The following is a 21,492-nucleotide window of genomic DNA, read 5'->3' on the forward strand; positions in this document are numbered from 1 at the left end:
GAGTCTGGGAGCCCTGGGTGGCCTCACAGGTCACAGAGCCCACCTTCCCCCACTGGTCTGCAGTGAGCCTCAGGGTGCTGCTCCAGCTGTAGCGGCCGTCCTCCTGCAGCACCCCGGGGCTCCTGCTCTGCTCCCAGCTGCTGCTGCTGCCGTCCACCTTCCAGGCCAGACTCCAGTCTGAGGGGAAGCCCTTGTTGGCCAGACACGTGAGCGTGGCCTTCCCCTGCTGCAGCTCCTGGCTGGAGGGGGGCAGCACCGTCAGGGTGGGACGGACATCACCTAGGAGACACCAATCACATTAGAGGACAGGGACCACACAGCTGTCAAACACCAGACACTTGGACACCTTTACTGTGTGAGAGAGGATTTTCCCCTTGAAGGAGTTTGTGTCAGATGGTTTTTCTGCTCCACCAGTCACTCACTCACACATTGTTTCACTTCCCTTTAAGAAACCTCTCATGCAGATCAGCACAGAAAGAATCATCGTACAGTTTGACCTGAAATATATCAAACTACACTGCAAATAAAACTACAAGATTTCATAACTTTCTCATCAAAATCATCACAAATGTTAACAAAGCATTACATTACAACACTCACTGGAAACATAACCAAACACAGAAGATGAACTGACCACCAGCTGATTTCAAACATCACTTAGCAAACTGTTCAAATGACTTCAAACTACATTTGAAACAATACAGAGATCAGAAATTTGGCACATTTTCAAACACCCATTGTTATCATCACTCTGCTTCATTTCATTTCAACAAATTATATTCCAATCAATGGTAAAAAACTGAATCTGAAAATGTAAAATGATTGTTAGAAAATCACTTTAAAATGCATCTAAATCTTCATCTTTTCTACATGTCAAGTTATTAAATGTCAGTATGACAGGAATGTGTAAAGAAAAGTTTAGTGAAGCTGCTCTGAGTTATCCTCCATGGTAAAGAAGGAGAAATACAACATCAATACTAAAAGTGCTCTTAATAAAAATGATATTTTTATCTACTGTAAGCATTCAAAAGCTTCATTCAAAACACTATTTTACAATATTGTATTTATCATTTGAGCAGAAACTTACTTCCAACATCCAGTCTGGTTCCTCCACCGAACGTGTACCACAGTGATACAAACTCATTGAGCCGTCGTACAAAAACCTCTCACTGTAGAGAGACACGGCTCTCTGACTTTGAACACTGAACTAAAACTACAAGCTCTAAAAATGTAACTTTACTGTTAAAGTTGTTAAATTAATGATTTATCGTCTAAATTAATGTTTTATTTTCTTTACAGCAAGTTTCTGAGCTTTAAATGTAAAAGTGGTCTTTGCCTCTTAGTGCAAATTATGTATAAAAAACAGTTTGACATGAAAGTGGACGCAAACAAACTGTCTAATATAAAGGAAAACAATAAAATAATCTGTTGAAATGATAAATATTTTAAATATTAGACTTACTTCCAACATCCAGTCTGGTTCCTCCACCGAACGTGTACCACAGTGATACAAACTCATTGAGCCGTCGTACAAAAACCTCTCACTGTAGAGAGACACGGCTCTCTGACTTTGACACAAACAAACTCACTAAAATTAGACTCTTGTTTGGAACATTTTTAACGTCATTTGACAACTGACAACAACACTGTGATACACATTTCATATATATGTCATTTTATTTAAAATATGTTCATTTTTATTGAATTCCTATCAAGTGTTTGTGGTAATACATTTAAATAGAACGAATTACATTCTGCTGTCAATACACATGAATCCCAAACCACCTTAAAATGATCAGTGACACATTATGAATCAATACTGTGATAAGTTGATTGATCCATTGATTAAACAGCATCATCAGAGTAATCCAAGTCCCTGTTGGAGTCAGTCAGAGCATTTCCATGGAGAGCCACTTTGCATCAGCAGCACCATGCTCCAGTGCTCTGGGAGAGTTTATAGTCCTGAGAGTTGAACACTGGATGACTGACAGCTGTCCTTCATGACAACAGAAGCCACAGAAATCCTCCTCATCAAAAACATGACTATGATCTCCGTCCTCATCTGGACTCTCCTCTGCTGCTGCTTCACAGGTAAAGTCCAGAGAATCAAACTCCTCTCCTCTATGAACATCCGTCCCTCTGAAATGAAGCCCACAAAACCATGATGCTGCTTTATGTTTTGTCTCTGTATCCTCAGAGTCCAGAGGCCAGATCACAGTGACTCAGCCTGCAGCAGTGAGAGCTGATCTGAGAGGATCTGCAACCATCAGCTGTAAGACCAGTCAGGATGCTTATTTTGCTGGCAGGACCCACTCTTTAGCCTGGTACCAACAGAAAGATGGAGAAACTCCTAAACTTCTCATTAAGTTTACTGACGAGCGACTATCAGGAATTTCAGATCGTTTTTCAGGCAGTGGATCAAAATCTGACTTCACTCTGACCATCAGTGAAGTTAAGGCTGAAGATGCAGCAGTTTATTACTGTCAGAGTTATCATGAAATCAACAGTCAGGATGTGTTCACACAGTGAAAAAGCGTCGTACAAAAACCTCCCTCAGTCAGACTGAACAGAAACTGAACTGACTGCTGCAGCTGGGAGCTACTGCAGAGACTGATACAGTTCACTGAACACACACACACACACACACACACACACACACACACACACACAGACAGACGATAACATGATGAAATTATTTAGTCACATTGAATTAATCTTAAAATCAGTGAAAACATGTATTTCATAATTAATTATATTTCAATCATATGAAATGTGATATGAAGTTTTACACTTTTTAACATCAGGTTCTTTAAATCTTGAATGAAACTTGTGAATCAAAGCGTCTCCACAGCTCAGCAGGTGATTGACAGTTCTGTGTAGACTCTACCTGTTAACTGTTCTAGCTGTGTTCACTTTCTCTCATATTCACTTTGTTATACAGAGCAGTAACAACGCTGCTGAAGACAAAGTTTGGACTGGCAGTAGTGGATCTGTTAGATGAGGATAATATCATTGTTGCAGCATTAATGAAAAGAAAAAGATCCAGTGCAAGAGCAGATATTCAGTGAGACCACTGAACATGAGGAAGCAGCTGCACACTGATCAAAGCTCTTGTGGCGTCTCCAGTTTGTGAATCGCAGCTACATGAAGATTATTGTTTGAAAGAATTGCACATTAGTGACTTTATGATCCTCTGAGCTCCAACAGATGTAAATACAGACTCTCAGACACAGAGGTATAAATCAGCCTTTTATTATTAATCAACACATCAATACAGCATTACACCAGTCAATCCCACAATCTGTCTACTAGCTTCCTGTCTCTGCTCCTCCATCCACATGCTGTAATACAGAACAATACAGTACAGAGCAGGACAGAGAGGACACATGTGAAGAGCACACACTCACTGCTTCTGTTCAAATGTTCTCACTTCATCTTTCACTTTAACTTTTCCATCTTTAAACATCATGAAAAAGTCCAGAGTGCCAAACATTTAACACATTTATTAACAAAATAACCAACAACTTCTAACAAAAACTGGACAAAAAGAAGGGAGGACACCCAGACCAGTCCACAAAGGGATGAAGGATCTGGGCTGTCCTTTTAATCTAATCATAGAAACCAAATGGACTACCAGACCCACCAAACACACAGAAAACTAACAAAGATAAAGAAATAAAACATGACAAAAACAACAAAAACTGCTGCTGATGCTGTGAAGTAGAAGACAGTGTGAGCCAAATGTCTCTCCCTCTATATCGGTCCTCCCTCAATCAGACTGGATCAGGACCTGGGAGAAAACACACAACATTATAAATGGAAATTCATGCTATACAAATCCTATCCAGCAGGGGGCAGTATGTAATAGTGATATGAAGTGATAAAATCCCTCTGAACTTCTCTACAGATAAATTCAGTGTGTGAAGACTCATTTAACACAGTAACATGTGACAGCAGATATTAGTAAAACAATATGTTTGGACACATTATTTGATGAAAAGATCTTTATTGTTTACAGCAAGCAACAAAAATAACAGTTGAAAATGTGATGATTCTGTTAATCAGTCAGAGCATTTCCATAGAGAGCCACTTTGCATCAGCAGCACCATGCTCCAGTGCTCTGGGAGAGTTTATAGTCCTGAGAGTTGAACACTGGATGACTGACGGCTGTCCTTCATGACAACAGAAGCCACAGAAATCCTCCTCATCAAAAACATGACTTTGCTCTCCGTCCTCATCTGGACTCTCCTCTGCTGCTGCTTCACAGGTAAAGTCCAGAGAATCAAACTCCTCTCCTCTATGAACATCCGTCCCTCTGAAATGAAGCCCACAAAACCATGATGCTGCTTTATGTTTTTGTCTCTGTATCCTCAGAGTCCAGAGGCCAGATCACAGTGACTCAGCCTGCAGCAGTGACAGCTGATCTGAGAGGATCTGCAACCATCAGCTGTAAGAGCAGTCATAAAGTTGATGGAGACTGTGGTGGTTCCAACCCTTGTTTATCCTGGTACCAACACAGAGATGGAGAAACTCCTAAACTTCTCATTAAGCTTGCTACCAGTCGAGTATCAGGGATTCCAGATCGTTTTTCAGGCAGTGGATCAAACTCTGACTTCACTCTGACCATCAGTGGAGTTCAGGCTGAAGATGCAGCAGTTTATTACTGTAAGGGAGGCACTACTATCAACAGTCAGTATGTGTTCACACAGTGAAAAAGCGTCGTACAAAAACCTCCCTCAGTCAGACTGAACAGAAACTGAACTGACTGCTGCAGCTGGAAGCTACTGCAGAGACTGATACAGTTCACTGAACACACACACAGACACACACAGACACACACAGATGATTTATAATGTTCATAGTGTCTCTATCAGTTTTCCTCCCACCTCAACAACCTGAACGTTCCCTCAGATAAAGAGAACAGTTCCAGTGAAGAATCCCAGTCAGACCATTAAAACCACAGCAACATCTATCAGAGTCAGCTCCACTGATGTCTACACACACAACAAACTCACTATATATGAAACATTAATGTTCACAGATTGAACTGAAATCTCAGGACACTGAAGCTTCATATCTGTAATGTTTTATGTCCATTCAAGATGTGATGAACAAACAGTTTTTGTGCAGAAGGTCATATTCAGGTTTGAACTCAAACTCAACAAGAAGTAAAGTTAGTGAAATGCTTTAATGATGAATGGATATGAACAGATAGAGAGTGGAGGAGGAGAGAGGAGCATCATGGGAAAAATAAAGGCAAAACAACAAGCAACAAAAATCCCTCAGAGACCAAGTACAAAGTTATACAATAAATACCTGCAGACTAGAGGTTGAGGGCAGGAAAAGCCTGTCTGTACAAATGTGCTTCAAGAAGAGACTTGGAGGTTGAAACTGAGCTGGTGCTCCTGAGTTCCTCTGCTGAGGCGTTTCAGAGTCGGGGGCCTTAACAGCAAAGTCTCAGTCAGCCCTAGTTACCAAAGTTGATCTGGGAAAGCCAAGAGGTCCTTACCAAAGGATCTCACATGGTGATTTGGTTCATAAGGGGTGAGCAGCTCAGACATGTATTCTGGAGTAAGACCCTGTTTAGCCTTGAATGTCATCTGCTAGTCTTAAATACTGTGCATATGAATTGGCTCCTGTTTTAACTGATATATACAACTGCTCTCTAACTCTGCAAAATGGTCCAACATGTTTTATATCTGCTGTGACTGTACCTGTGCCTAAGAAACCCAATCCAAGCTGTCTGAATGATTATAGACCTGTGGCTTTAACATTTGTCATAATGAAAATATTCCAACGCTTGGTTTGTAACCATCTGTCCAGTATTACTCTAGATCCACATCAGTTTGCATACCGAGCTAACAGGTCTGTTGATGATGCTGTTTCTCTGTGTATACATTGTATTCTGCAACATCTAGAGGGTCCTGGTAACTATGCAAGACTTCTTTTTATCGATTACAGTTCAGCTTCTAATACGATTCTGCCATCTAGACTGCCTGATAAGCTCCTTCATATGGGTGTTGATCAGTCATTGTGCCGGTGGATATTGGACTTTTTAACAGGGAGAGTGCAGGTGGTTAAGTGCAACAACAAAACATAAAAACCCCTGACTGTCAGCACTGGGGCCCCCAGGGGTGCGTTCTGTCCCCTCTCCTGTTCTCTGTACACTAAAAACTTTGGGCATTAGTGAGCAACAATTCCACCTCCCTTCCTGACTTGATGAACATGAAAGAAATTATGTACATAACACACGCATAAGTATCAAAAACAAACTGGATGTACACATTGGCTTCCCAATTTTAATAGTGTCTTACCGTACTGATTTAAACAAACTGAGATGTTAGCTGTCAGATAGTATAGAAAAATGACTCAACACACAACACACACCTTTTAGAGCTGAGGAACAATCCCAGTTTAGTTCTGATAACTGATAAACATGGAAGACCAAACACAAGAGTGAGTGTAATGAGAACTTCACATTCAGGCTTTATGTTAATCTACATGAGGATGATGTAAATATTGAGTTGTCCCAGCAGTGAGGAGGAAACAGCATGATATGTTGAGGACAGCTACAGTTGACTGACTCTGTGTGTTTGCATATCTGTCCTGCCTCTCTGCTCCCAGCCGTTAAGAGGCCAGTGTTGATCAGTGGCTGTCCAGACCTTTCAGAGCCACTGACACGCCGCCAGCACAATGATGATGTCACTGACTCTACTGCTGGGCACCCTGGGGCTCCTTGTTCAGGGTGAGACTCTCTGCTGAAAACTTGGCTTCAGGATGCAACCAGGTTCACCACCATGATGTTCTGCTGTGATGGAGAAACACTGAAACAAGCAGCATTTACCTTCTTCCATCTATTCTCCATGTTAAAGAAATGATACTCTTCTGTTTTCATGTTGATCATCTTTCTCCAAACTGGGTTTGTCTCAATAAGCCTTCTCCTCTTTTTCATGTTTTCCAGGTTCATCAGGACAAATCATCCTGGCTCAGTCTCCTGGATCTCAGTCTGTTGCTCCAGGACAGACTGTCACCATCAGATGTAAAACCAGTTCAAATGTTTATAACAATCTCCAGTGGTACCTTCAGAAATCTGGAGAAGCTCCTAAACTCCTGATTTATTCAGCTACATCCCGTCAGTCTGGAATTTCAGATCGTTTTAGTGGACGTGTGATTACAGAATACACTGATTACACTCTGACCATCAGTGGAGTTCAGGCTGAAGATTCAGGAGTTTACTACTGTCAGCAGGATTACAGCAGACCGTTCACACAGTGATACAACGTCGTACAAAAACCTCCCTCAGCTGGAGAGGAACTGATCTGACTCAACAGCTGCACTCAGACCAAAACAACAGAGGTTTGATGTAAGACATAAATTAAGTCAAGCAGCATTATTTATATAGCGCATTTCATACCCAATGGCAACTTAATGTGCTTTACATAAAACAAACATTTAACAGTAAGAATTGGAAAGGTTTTACTTTTCTGACAATGTCAAAACAACAAATTAAATAAAAACATGTTAAAACTGATTTAGAATTAGAATATTTAGAAGAAGCAGATCACCCTCATGTCACTTTAGAAATCTGTAATATGAACTGAAACACGCTCAAGTCTGACAGATGTGTTTTATTGTTTAATGTTCAGCATACTGGTAAATAGACAAACAGCAGACAGATGTGAAGGACACCATGTGTTACCTGACTGCCTGGTATGTCCATTTATATTGAGGAGAGATCAGTTTTTATACATTTAATGGAAACACTGCTATCATTAAGAGAGATTAATATGATCATTATAATAATAATAAAGCTGCAAATATCATTGATTTGATGAACACGTCTTTATTTTGTTTGAAACATTAAAATCAAAAAGCAAGAAACATCATTACTGCAACATTTAAAGAGACAGAGGGAGAAAAAAGCAGAGTAGCAGAGATCAGAGTGAGAGCAGTAGCAGAGTAAAACCAGTAGCAGAGTCCCCGTGAGTCAGGTCAGGACTGGGAACACTGGTCTCTCCTCAGTGTCTCTGAGAGTGGAGTCTGGGAGCCCTGGGTGGCCTCACAGGTCACAGAGCCCACCTTCCCCCACTGGTCTACAGTGAGCCTCAGGGTGCTGCTCCACCTGTAGTGGCCGTCCTCCTGCAGCACCCCGGGGCTCCTGCTCTGCTCCCAGCTGCTGCTGCTGCTGCTGCCGTCCACCTTCCAGGCCAGACTCCAGTCTGAGGGGAAGCCCTTGTTGGCCAGACACGTGAGCGTGGCCTTCCCCTGCTGCAGCTCCTGGCTGGAGGGGGGCAGCACCGTCAGGGTGGGGGCGACTCGACCCACTGGAGGAGGAGACAGAGAGACAACATGAAGAAAGTTCATACAAAGAGAAAATAAACTCCACCCTGTTGGTTGCAGCAGAGGAGGCTGCTGGTTCTGTTGCTCTTTCTCACATTGGATCAAACTGGTCTTGGCTGTTTCACTTCCCTCTCTGAGCTCAGTAACCATGGCAACAGACAGTCATCACTGATGAACCATGGCAACAGACAGGTTTCAGTACTAAAGATAAAACGTTTCAAACTGAAAACTCCTACTTTAGTTTCAGTAACACACTTAAACATCAGTGTTAAACCATTTCATGTTATGTATTACAGAAAGAATGAAACACTTTTACTTGAGCATGTGTGAGTTTGAAATGAGTTTTTTCTCCTCATTTACACATTTATCAATACTGAACCATCAACACAGACAGACTGCACTACTGACTCATATTTGAAGTGCTGGAAAATGAATCCTTCTAAATAAGCATGTGTTTAAATGACCTCAAGAGATATTATGGTATTCATTGTCTATAGTGAGAATAATAATGATCATTAAATTCATGAATCTGAGAGGAAGACTGAGTAAAACACATGAAATGTTTCCAGATAATAAGGACACAATTATGAGTCAAGTTATTGTCTTCAATAAGCAGCTGTACTTTTAAAGAACAATATAAATAATAAGAATGTAGAAACTGTCTGAATTATCATTTCTGTGTAACTAAAGACTTTTTTCATCTGATGTATTTTTATCTGTATTACAGTGAAGCCTGTAGTGATCACTGCACAAATATTACATTTATAAAACTACAATCCAAAATATTGAAGTAAAGCCTGAATTTATTGACTGAAAACATAATAAATGATGAATCTGAGATGATTTAGAAGTTAAATGTACTTACAGTTAACTTCCAGTCTGGTTCCTCCACCGAACGTGTACCACAGTGATACAAACTCATTGAGCCGTCGTACAAAAACCTCTCACTGTAGAGAGACACGGCTCTCTGACTTTGACACAAACAAGCTCTACTAAAACAGTTCCTGCTTTAAAAAAACTATTTATTTTATATGATATCCAATTAAAAAGTGACACAACCTTTAACAGTTAATCACATGTTTACATATATATTGTTAAATTTGTCAGAAAGTAAAATTGATCCTTTAAATATTAAATTAAATCAGACAGAAGATGTACTGAAAGAAAATGTGTCTGCTGTCATCAAAGTAAATCTACATAAAATGATCAGTGACACATTATGAATCAATACTGTGATAAGTTGATTGATCCATTGATTAAACAGCATCATCAGAGTAATCCAAGTCCCTGTTGGAGTCAGTCAGAGCATTTCCATAGAGAGCCACTTTGCATCAGCAGCACCATGCTCCAGTGCTCTGGGAGAGTTTATAGTCCTGAGAGTTGAACACTGGATGACTGACGGCTGTCCTTCATGACAACAGAAGCCACAGAAATCCTCCTCATCAAAAACATGACTTTGATCTCCGTCCTCATCTGGACTCTCCTCTGCTGCTGCTTCACAGGTAAAGTCCAGAGAATCAAACTCCTCTCCTCTATGAACATCCGTCCCTCTGAAATGAAGCCCACAAAACCATGATGCTGCTTTATGTTTTTGTCTCTGTATCCTCAGAGTCCAGAGGCCAGATCACAGTGACTCAGCCTGCAGCAGTGAGAGCTGATCTGAGAGGATCTGCAACCATCAGCTGTAAGACCAGTCAGGATGTTTATACTTTCAGCATCTTACACTATTTATCCTGGTACCAACAGAGAGATGGAGAAGCTCCTAAACTTCTCATTTATCGTGCTACCAGTCGAGCATCAGGGATTCCAGGTCGTTTTTCAGGCAGTGGATCAAACTCTGACTTCACTCTGACCATCAGTGGAGTTCAGGCTGAAGATGCAGCAGTTTATTACTGTCAGAGTGTTCATGAAATCAACAGTCAGCTTGTGTTCACACAGTGAAAAAGCGTCGTACAAAAACCTCCCTCAGTCAGACTGAACAGAAACTGAACTGACTGCTGCAGCTGGAAGCTACTGCAGAGACTGATACAGTTCACTGAACACACACACACACACACACACACACACACACACACACACACACACACACACACACACACACACAGACGATAACATGATGAAATTATTTAGTCACATTGAATTAATCATAAAATCAGTGAAAACATGTATTTCATCATTAATTATATTTCAATCATATGAAATGTGATATGAAGTTTTACATTTTTAACATCAGGTTCTTTAAATCTTGAATGAAACTTGTGTATCAAAGCGTCTCCACAGCTCAGCAGGTGATTGACAGTTCTGTGTAGACTCTACCTGTTAGCTGTTCTAGCTGTGTTCACTTTCTCTCATATTCACTTTGTTATACAGAGCAGTAACAACGCTGCTGAAGACAAAGTTTGGACTGGCAGTAGTGGATCTGTTAGAGGAGGATAATATCATTGCTGCAGCATTAATGAAAAGAAAAAGATCCAGTGCAAGAGCAGATATTCAGTGAGACCAGTGAACATGAGGAAGCAGCTGCACACTGATCAAAGCTCTTGTGGCGTCTCCAGTTTGTGAATCGCAGCTACATGAAGATTATCGTTTGAAAGAAATGCACATTAGTGACTTTATGATCCTCTGAGCTCCAACAGGTGTAAATACAGACTCTCAGACACAGAGGTATAAATCAGCCTTTTATTATTCATCAACACATCAGTACAGCATTACACCAGTCAATCCCACAATCTGTCTACTAGCTTCCTGTCTCTGCTCCTCCATCCACATGCTGTAATACAGAACAATACAGTACAGAGCAGGACAGAGAGGACACACATGAAGAGCACACACTCACTGCTTCTGTTCAAATGTTCTCACTTCATCTTTCACTTTAACTTTTCCATCTTTAAACATCATGAAAAAGTCCAGAGTGCCAAACATTCAACACATTTATTAATAAAATAACCAACAACTTCTAACAAAAACTGGACAAAAAGAAGGGAAGACACCCAGACCAGTCCACAAAGGGATGGAGGATCTGGGCTGTCCTTTAATCTACTCATAGAAACTAAATGGACTACCAGACCCACCAAACACACAGAAAACTAACAAAGATAAGTAGAAGGGAGTGTGAGCCAAATGTCTCTCCCTCTATATCGGTCCTCCCTCAATCAGACGGGATCAGGACCTGGGAGAAAACACACAACATCATGAATGGACATTCATGCTATACAAATCCCATCCAGCAGGGGGCAGTATGTAATAGTGATATGAAATGATAAAATCCCTCTGAACTTCTCTACAGATAAATTCAGTTTGTGAAGACTCATTTAACACAATAACATGTGACAGCAGATATTAACAAAACAATATGTTTGGACACATTATTTGATGAATAGATCTTTATCGTTTACAGCAAGCAACAAAAATAACACTTGAAAATGTGATGATTCTGTTAATCAGTCAGAGCATTTCCATAGAGAGCCACTTTGCATCAGCAGCACCATGCTCCAGTGCTCTGGGAGAGTTTATAGTCCTGAGAGTTGAACACTGGATGACTGACAGCTGTCCTTCATGACAACAGAAGCCACAGAAATCCTCCTCATCAAAAACATGACTTTGATCTCCGTCCTCATCTGGACTCTCCTCTGCTGCTGCTTCACAGGTAAAGTCCAGAGAATCAAACTCCTCTCCTCTATGAACATCCGTGCCTCTAAAAATGAAGCCCACAAAACCATGATGCTGCTTTATGTTTTTGTCTCTGTATCCTCAGAGTCCAGAGGCCAGTACACAGTGACTCAGCCTGCAGCAGTGAGATCTGATCTGAGAGGATCTGCAACCATCAGCTGTAGGACCAGTCAGGACGTTGCTATTGCAACATGGCATTCTAATAAACCCCCCTGTTTAGCCTGGTACCAACAGAGAGATGGAGAAGCTCCTAAACTTCTCATTTACTATGCTACCACTCGAGCATCAGGGATTCCAGGTCGTTTTACAGGCAGTGGATCAAACTCTGACTTCACTCTGACCATCAGTGGAGTTCAGGCTGAAGATGCAGCAGTTTATTACTGTCTGAGTGATCACTGGATCAACAGTCAGGAAGTGTTCACACAGTGAAAAAGCGTCGTACAAAAACCTCCCTCAGTCAGACTGAACAGAAACTGAACTGACTGCTGCAGCTGGAAGCTACTGCAGAGACTGATACAGTTCACTGAACACACACACGCACACACACACACACACACACACACACACCACACACCACACACACACACACACACACACACACACACACACAAACTTAGAACACTATATATATGTGATAACAATATGATTTATATCTTTAATCAGAATAAATAAATAAATTGTATTACAGATAATAGTAATAATATTTTTGGTCTCACAGTGGAACAAACACAGTCACAACTTTGTTCTGATGACCTGAAAGAAACTGAAGGAAACTATTTAGTTGCATTGTGTAGCGGACACAGCATCAGTACGGCTCAGAACATCATCTGATCAGTCACCTTTGACCCTCAGGTGAGTAAATTGGACCAGGTTTGATATAGAGACTGACAGGGTCTCTCTCTTGGACAAACAAAGATCCATTAACACTCCATGGAGCAACCAAGAGTGACAAGAACTACATAAAAGTAACGAAAGACAGATTTTGGTGTCTCCTTCGTACGTCATAACTCATCGGAGAGACTTCTTCCATCAGATTAGAGTCACACAGACTACGGTCATAAACTAAAAGACACATTCCTGACTTTACCCCCCCCCCCCTCTGTGTCTCCTGAAACCACACAGAGCATGAAAGTGAGAAAATTAGTGTTAAAAACTGTTAGTATGTATTTTCTCTTAACATACCCCACTCAGCAGGGCACCATAAAGTCTGAAGAAACATGTCAAAGAATGATTGATATAGTCCAGAATAATTTAAGGTGCCTCACAAAGGATATCACATTCTACTCAAACTGTCTACTGAAGATATTTGACCCACTCTGTGACTGTATAAGACTCCTGTGTTCTGGAGTGAATCTTTGTCAGTGTCTCAGGCATGCAGACAGGTTTCAGTACTAAAGATAAAAAGTTTCGAGCCAAAAACTCCTACTCAGTGTTATGCATTATGATCTTATTTGATTGAAAACTTTAAGCTCAAACTAATACAAACACACGAAAAGACATTATCTGTCAGATAACATACACAGTTCTTCCAACTGATAAACATGGAAGACCAAAGAGTGAGTTTAATGATAATTTCAGATTCAGACGGAAGACACCCAGACTAGTCCACAAAGGAATGAAGGATCTGAGCTGTCCTCTACTCATAGAAACTAAATGGACTACCAGACCCACCAAACACACGGACAACTAACAAAGATAAAGAAATAAAACAAGACAAAAACAACACAAACTGCTGCTGATGCTGTGAAGTAGAAGAGAGTGTGAGTCAAATGTCTCTCCCTCTATATCAGTCCTCCCTCAATCAGACTGGATCAGGACCTGGGAGAAAACACACAACATTATAAATGGAAATTCATGCTATACAAATCCTATCCAGCAGGGGGCAGTATGTAATAGTGATATGAAATGATAAAATCCCTCTGAACTTCTCTACAGATAAATTCCGTGTGTGAAGACTCATTTAACACAGTAACATGTGACAGCAGATATTAATAAAACAATATGTTTAGACACATTATTTGATGAAAGGATCTTTATTGTTTACAGCAAGAAACAAAAAATAACACTTGAAAATGTGATGATTCTGTTAATCAGTCAGAGCATTTCCATAGAGAGCCACTTTGCATCAGCAGCACCATGCTCCAGTGCTCTGGGAGAGTTTATAGTCCTGAGAGTTGAACACTGGATGACTGACAGCTGTCCTTCATGACAACAGAAGCCACAGAAATCCTCCTCATCAAAAACATGACTTTGATCTCCGTCCTCATCTGGACTCTCCTCTGCTTCACTCAGGGTGAGGAAAATCATGTTTCTGTTCTGTGTAAATCATTTGGTGTGTAGCTGAGTTTCACCTCACCATCTCATGCCCAGTGTTTCTTCTCTCTCCTCAGGGTCTGTTGGACAAAATGTTGTTGTGACTCAGCCTGCAGCCAAATCAGTGCAGCTCGGTCAAACTGCCTCTATTGACTGTAAAGTTAATAGACAAGTTACTCACTTATATGGTTCAAAATACTATCTGGCCTGGTACCAACAGAAAACTGGAGAAGCTCCTAAACTTCTCATTTACTATGCTACCACTCTAGAATCAGGGATTCCAGATCGTTTTTCAGGTAGTGGATCAAACTCTGACTTCACTCTGACCATCAGTGGAGTTCAGGCTGAAGATGCAGCAGTTTATTACTGTCAGAGTACACACAGTGGAGGTGTGTTCACACAGTGAAAAAGCGTCGTACAAAAACCTCCCTCAGTCAGACTGAACAGAAACTGAACTGACTGCTGCAGCTGGAAGCTACTGCAGAGACTGATACAGTTCACTGAACACACACACACACACACACACACACACACACACACACACACACACACACACACACACACACACTTAGAACACTATATACATGTGATAACAATATGATTTATATCTTTAATCAGAATAAATAAATAAATTGTATTACAGATAATAGTAATAATGTTTTTGGTCTCACAGTGGAACAAACACAGTCACAACTTTGTTCTGATGACCTGAAAGAAACTGAAGGAAACTATTTAGTTGCATTGTGTAGCGGACACAGCATCAGTACGGCTCAGAACATCATCTGGTCAGAGTCACCTTTGACCCTCAGATGAGTAAATTGGACCAGGTTTGATATAGAGACTGACAGGGTCTCTCTCTTGGACAAACAAAGATCCATTAACACTCCATGGAGCAACCAAGAGTGACAAGAACTACATAAAAGTAACGATAGACAGATTTTGGTGTTTCCTTTGGACGTCATAATTTATCGGAGAGACTTCTTCCATCAGATTAGAGTCACACAGACCACGATCATAAACTAAAAGACACATTCCTGACCCCCCCCCCCCCCTCCCCTCCTCTGTGTCTCCTGAAACCACACAGAGCATGAAAGTGAGAAAATTAGTGTTAAAACTTAAACAAGAACATCTTAGTAAATAGTATAGTATAAACACAATACCAATTACTTATATCAGTATCAATTACCTAAAGAAACCTCCACTGTAACAACTATTACAGCGATCACAGATAAATGTGTATGTGAAGAACTGTCATTATAATTTCTCCTTTCATAAACACAAATGTTGGTATGAGAAGGTTTACTTAATGTGAGAAAGTGTTACACTGATGTTATGCTTACATTATGGTGATAATCAATTATCTACCATGGAATAAATAGAATAACAATGTGTTATGTTTGATCATATTAAGTGTTAATAGGTTATAGTATGCTTTTTATAATCAGGATTAAATATTGAATGAATGATGATGATGAAAAGTTTCATGGTAAAAAGCTGGAAATGAGATCCTCAGAGTAGCTGTGATGAATCTGATTGGCTGACACACGAGCCCTCCCCAGGACAAAACCCAGATGCACCGAAACCGGCTTTGCTTTGCTTCAGGTTTGGCTCTACTCATCTTCTCTTTTCTTCACCCCACACATTCTTACTTTAGTCACCTCATCTTATTCTCTTAATAATTCACTCTGCTGATGAAATGGTTTGTGTTTTTCTGAGGTGATCAGCTGACTCCATCAACCTGATCGGGAGCAGCTGGGCCCGGTGTTCCAGCTGGATGAAGGTGCCAGTGGCCGCACCTCTTTGGTTTCTTTGGCGTTTCATTCATTTCTACTTGACAACACTCCACCATATATGTTACGACCCCGATTATGTCTAGGAGTGGGGAAGTAACAAGCAAAACAACTCAACCAAAAATATACTAATAAAACACCAGAGATCAAATCAAAACTCAATTTATTAACGGTCAAACTAAGAACGAGCTTCCAAAATAAGGGAAACCGGTTGATGAAGATGACGATGAGGCAGTCAAACCACGCCGCTGAACAGAAACACTAGACTCTGACACTGGACACACGCACACAGCTCCGATCAGCACACTGCCGGAAGGCCAACTGCCCCGGCACCAGCTTCCCAGGGGTTTTAACTGGCAGGCCTGATGTGCCACAGCTGTGCTAATCAGTGGGGGGAGGAGGGCGGTACCTAAAGAAAAGGAAAAGAAACAAGGAAACCACACGGCACGTAACAATATATGATCAATACACTCACACTGACATGACTGATACCACTGACATACACACCTCATACCCAGGTTACTTTAGTTTGTGTTACTTTATTTAAATAAATATATTTTTCTATCGGCCATGCACTGCGTCTCTCCTGTTATGTCATCTCCTTCGGGCCGGGTCATGACAATCTTTAGTTATTCTTTATCTAAGTTTTCTTAAGTTTTTGTAATCTTGTAACTTTCACCAGCAACGTACAGAGAAAAGACCCTTTAAGTAAACACGTCATTAAGTTTTGCATTCAGCCTGTTTTTAACATTTTTGATGATTTTGACGTGTGGCCAACGCTGAGATCTCTCCAGAAAGTTATTAAACAGTGAACTAGTTAAATTGGACTTTTCCTCCATCTTTCATCAACCTGAGAGAGATAAACGTCTGTCAACCCTACGACTCATCATAACCGACAGGAACAAAGTCTGCAGGCAGAAACCAGCGGACCAGGCAGTCTAACCCGGACCATCCTCACCCAGCCTGGACCTGCGACGCTCTCTGAGATCTTCCACTTGGTTGTTCGTAAGCGTGGTTCTGAAGGACGGACAGCTGAGACCCTCCATCGATGAAAGTAGGATCCAAATATTGCTTTAATCCAGGGTTGATGTCAGATCGAGTAATTCAAATTTTCTTTGAAGGTAAAACTTACAAGTTTCCTGAGTTTCCACATAATTACATATTCTTCATTTAAATTCATCATTCACCATCATCTTTCATTCATGTCACTATATCGAGTCACAATCTGTTGAATTCATGTTTATTCTTTGAAGTGATACAGAGGATCTATTGAACCGTAGAGCCATGAACTTAAGAAATCTGGCTGATTCAGAAATGTATTGATTTATTAATTGGTTAATCCATTTATATTGAGGAGAGATCAGTTTTTATACATTTAATGGAAACACTTCTATCATTAAGAGAGATTAATATGATCATTATAATAATAATAATAATAAAGCTGCAAATATCATTGATTTGATGAACACGTCTTTATTTTCTTTGAAACATTAAAATCAACAAGCAAGAAACATCATTACTGCAACATTTAAAGAGACAGAGGGAGAAAAAAGCAGAGTAGCAGAGATCAGAGTGAGAGCAGTAGCAGAGTCCCAGTGAGTCAGGTCAGGACTGGGAACACTGGTCTCTCCTCAGTGTCTCTGAGAGTGGAGTCTGGGAGCCCTGGGTGGCCTCACAGGTCACAGAGCCCACCTTCCCCCACTGGTCTGCAGTGAGCCTCAGAGTGCTGCTCCACGTGTAGTGGCCGTCCTCCTGCAGCACCCCGGGGCTCCTGCTCTGCTCCCAGCTGCTGCTGCTGCTGCTGCTGCTGCCGTCCACCTTCCAGGCCAGACTCCAGTCTGAGGGGAAGCCCTTGTTGGCCAGACACGTGAGCGTGGCCGTCCCCTGCTGCAGCTCCTGGCTGGAGGGGGGCAGCACCGTCAGGGTGGGGGCGACTCGACCCACTGGAGGAGGAGACAGAGAGACAGCATGCAGAAAGTTCATACAAAGAGAAAATAAACTCCACCCTGTTGGTTGCAGCAGAGGAGGCTGCTGGTTCTGTTGCTCTTTCTCACATTGGATCAAACTGGTCTTGGCTGTTTCACTTCCCTCTCTGAGCTCAGTAACCATGGCAACAGACAGGCATCACTGATGAACCATGGCAACAGACAGGTTTCAGTACTAAAGATAAAAAGTTTCAAACTGAAAACTCCTACTTTAGTTTCAGTAACACACTTAAACATCAGTGTTAAACCATTTCATGTTATGTATTACAGAAAGAATGAAACACTTTTACTTGAGCATGTGTGAGTTTGAAATGAGTTTTTTCTCCTCATTTACACATTTATCAATACTGAACCATCAACACAGACACACTGCACTACTGACTCATATTTGAAGTGCTGGAAAATGAATCCTTCTAAATAAGCATGTGTTTAAATGACCTCAAGAGATATTATGGTATTCATTGTCTATAGTGAGAATAATAATGATCATTAAATTCATGAATCTGAGAGGAAGACTGAGTAAAACACATGAAATGTTTCCAGATAATAAGGACACAATTATGAGTCAAGTTATTGTCTTCAATAAGCAGCTGTACTTTTAAAGAACAATATAAATAATAAGAATGTAGAAACTGTCTGAATTATCATTTCTGTGTAACTAAAGACTTTTTTCATCTGATGTATTTTTATCTGTATTACAGTGAAGCCTGTAGTGATCACTGCACAAATATTACATTTATAAAACTACAATCCAAAATATTGAAGTAAAGCCTGAATTTATTGACTGAAAACATAATAAATGATGAATCTGAGATGATTTAGAAGTTAAATGTACTTACAGTTAACTTCCAGTCTGGTTCCTCCACCGAACGTGTACCACAGTGATACAAACTCATTGAGCCGTCGTACAAAAACCTCTCACTGTAGAGAGACACGGCTCTCTGACTTTGACACAAACAAACTCTACTAAAACAGTTCCTGCTTTAAAAAACTATTCATTTTATATGATATCCAATTAAAAAGTGACACAACTTTTAACAGTTAATCACATGTTTACATATATATTGTTAAATTTGTCTGAAAGTAAAATTGATCCTTTAATATTAAATTAAATCAGACAGAAGATGTACTGAAAGAAAATGTGTCTGCTGTCATCAAAGCAAATCTACATAAAATGATCAGTGACACATTATGAATCAATACTGTGATAAGTTGATTGATCCATTGATTAAACAGCATCATCAGAGTAATCCAAGTCCCTGTTGGAGTCAGTCAGAGCATTTCCATAGAGAGCCACTTTGCATCAGCAGCACCACGTTCCAGTGCTCTGGGAGAGTTTATAGTCCTGAGAGTTGAACACTGGATGACTGACGGCTGTCCTTCATGACAACAGAAGCCACAGAAATCCTCCTCATCAAAAACATGACTTTGATCTCCGTCCTCATCTGGACTCTCCTCTGCTGCTGCTTCACAGGTAAAGTCCAGAGAATCAAACTCCTCTCCTATGAACATCCGTCCCTCTGAAATGAAGCCCACAAAACCATGATGCTGCTTTATGTTTTTGTCTCTGTATCCTCAGAGTCCAGAGGCCAGATCACAGTGACTCAGCCTGCAGCAGTGACAGCTGATCTGAACGGATCTGCAACCATCAGCTGTAAGACCAGTCAGGATGTTTATACTTTCAGCATCTTACACTATTTATCCTGGTACCAACAGAGAGATGGAGAAGCTCCTAAACTTCTCATTATTGCTGCTACCTATCAAGAATCAGGGATTCCAGATCGTTTTTCAGGCAGTGGATCATTCTCTGACTTCACTCTGACCATCAGTGGAGTTCAGGCTGAAGATGCAGCAGTTTATTACTGTCAGAGTTATCATGAAATCAACAGTCAGGATGTGTTCACACAGTGAAAAAGCGTCGTACAAAAACCTCCCTCAGTCAGACTGAACAGAAACTGAACTGACTGCTGCAGCTGGAAGCTACTGCAGAGACTGATACAGTTCACTGAACACACACACACACACACACACACACACACACACAGGTAGCGGACACAGCATCAGTACGGATCAGAACATCATCTGGTCAGAGTCACCTTTGACCCTCAGGTGAGTAAATTGGACCAGGTTTGATTGAGACTGACAGGGTCTCTCTCTTGGACAAACAAAGATCCATTAACATTCCATGGAGCAACCAAGAGTGACAAGAACTACATAAAAGTAACGAAAGACAGATTTTGGTGTCTCCTTTGGACGTCATAACTCATCGGAGATCCTTTCATGAACACAAATGTTGGTATGAGAAGGTTTACTTAATGTGAGAAAGTGTTACACTGATGTTATGCTTACATTATGGTGATAATCAATTATCTATCATGGAATGAGTAGAATAACAATGTGTTATGCTTGATCATATTAAGTGTTAATAGGTTATAGTATGCTTTTTATAATCAGGATCAAATACTGAATGAATGATGATGAAAAGTTTTGCAGTAAAAAGCTGGAAATGAGATCCTCAGAGTAGCTGTGATGAATCTGATTGGCTGACACACGAGCCCTCCCCAGGACAAAAACCAGATGTACTGAAACCGGCTTTGCTTTGCTTCAGGTTTGGCTCTACTCATCTTCTCTTTTCTTCACCCCACACATTCTTACTTTAGTCGCCTCATCTTATTCTCTTAATAATTCACTCTGCTGATGAAATGGTTTGTGTTTTTCTGAGGTGATCAGCTGACTCCATCAACCTGATCGGGAGCAGCTGGGCCCGGTGTTCCAGCTGGATGAAGGTGCCAGTGGCCGCACCTCTTTGGTTTCTTTGGCGTTTCATTCATTTCTACTTGACAACACTCCACCATATATGTTACGACCCCGATTATGTCTAGGAGTGGGGAAGTAACAAGCAAAACAACTCAACCAAAAATATACTAATAAAACACCAGAGATCAAATCAAAACTCAATTTGTTAACGGTCAAACTAAGAACGAGCTTCCAAAATAAGGGAAACCGGTTGATGAAGATGATGAGGCAGTCAAACCACGCCGCTGAACAGAAACACTAGACTCTGACACTGGACACACGCACACAGCTCCGATCAGCACACTGCCGGAAGGCCAACTGCCCCGGCACCAGCTTCCCAGGGGTTTTAACTGGCAGGCCTGATGTGCCACAGCTGTGCTAAACAGTGGGGGGAGGAGGGCGGTACCTAAAGAAAAGGAAAAGAAACAAGGAAACCACACGGCACGTAACAATATATGATCAATACACTCACACTGACATGACTGACACCACTGACATACACACCTCATACCCAGGTTACTTTAGTTTGTGTTACTTTATTTAAATAAATATATTTTTCTATCGGCCATGCACTGCGTCTCTCCTGTTATGTCATCTCC

The 21,492-nt window shown here is 41.0% G+C and overlaps 1 protein-coding gene and 2 gene segments (V, D, J or C); all 3 read left to right on the forward strand.

The window, feature by feature from the left end:
* The window catches only part of LOC128374361 (immunoglobulin lambda-1 light chain-like), a 168,882-nt gene that overhangs the window by 129,036 nt on the left and 18,354 nt on the right, over positions 1-21,492 (forward strand). The gene's annotated exons all lie outside the window — the stretch shown is intronic.
* Positions 6,694-7,275, forward strand: LOC128374380 (immunoglobulin kappa variable 2-28-like). The segment is given in 2 exon segments: positions 6,694-6,745; positions 6,962-7,275. Coding segments are annotated over 2 exon segments (366 nt in total).
* On the forward strand, positions 14,199-14,846 carry LOC128374367 (immunoglobulin kappa variable 4-1-like). The segment is given in 2 exon segments: positions 14,199-14,302; positions 14,400-14,846. Coding segments are annotated over 2 exon segments (417 nt in total).

This window comes from Scomber japonicus, chromosome 15 (genome assembly GCF_027409825.1).
Source record: "Scomber japonicus isolate fScoJap1 chromosome 15, fScoJap1.pri, whole genome shotgun sequence".
Classification (NCBI taxonomy): Eukaryota; Metazoa; Chordata; class Actinopteri; order Scombriformes; family Scombridae; genus Scomber; species Scomber japonicus.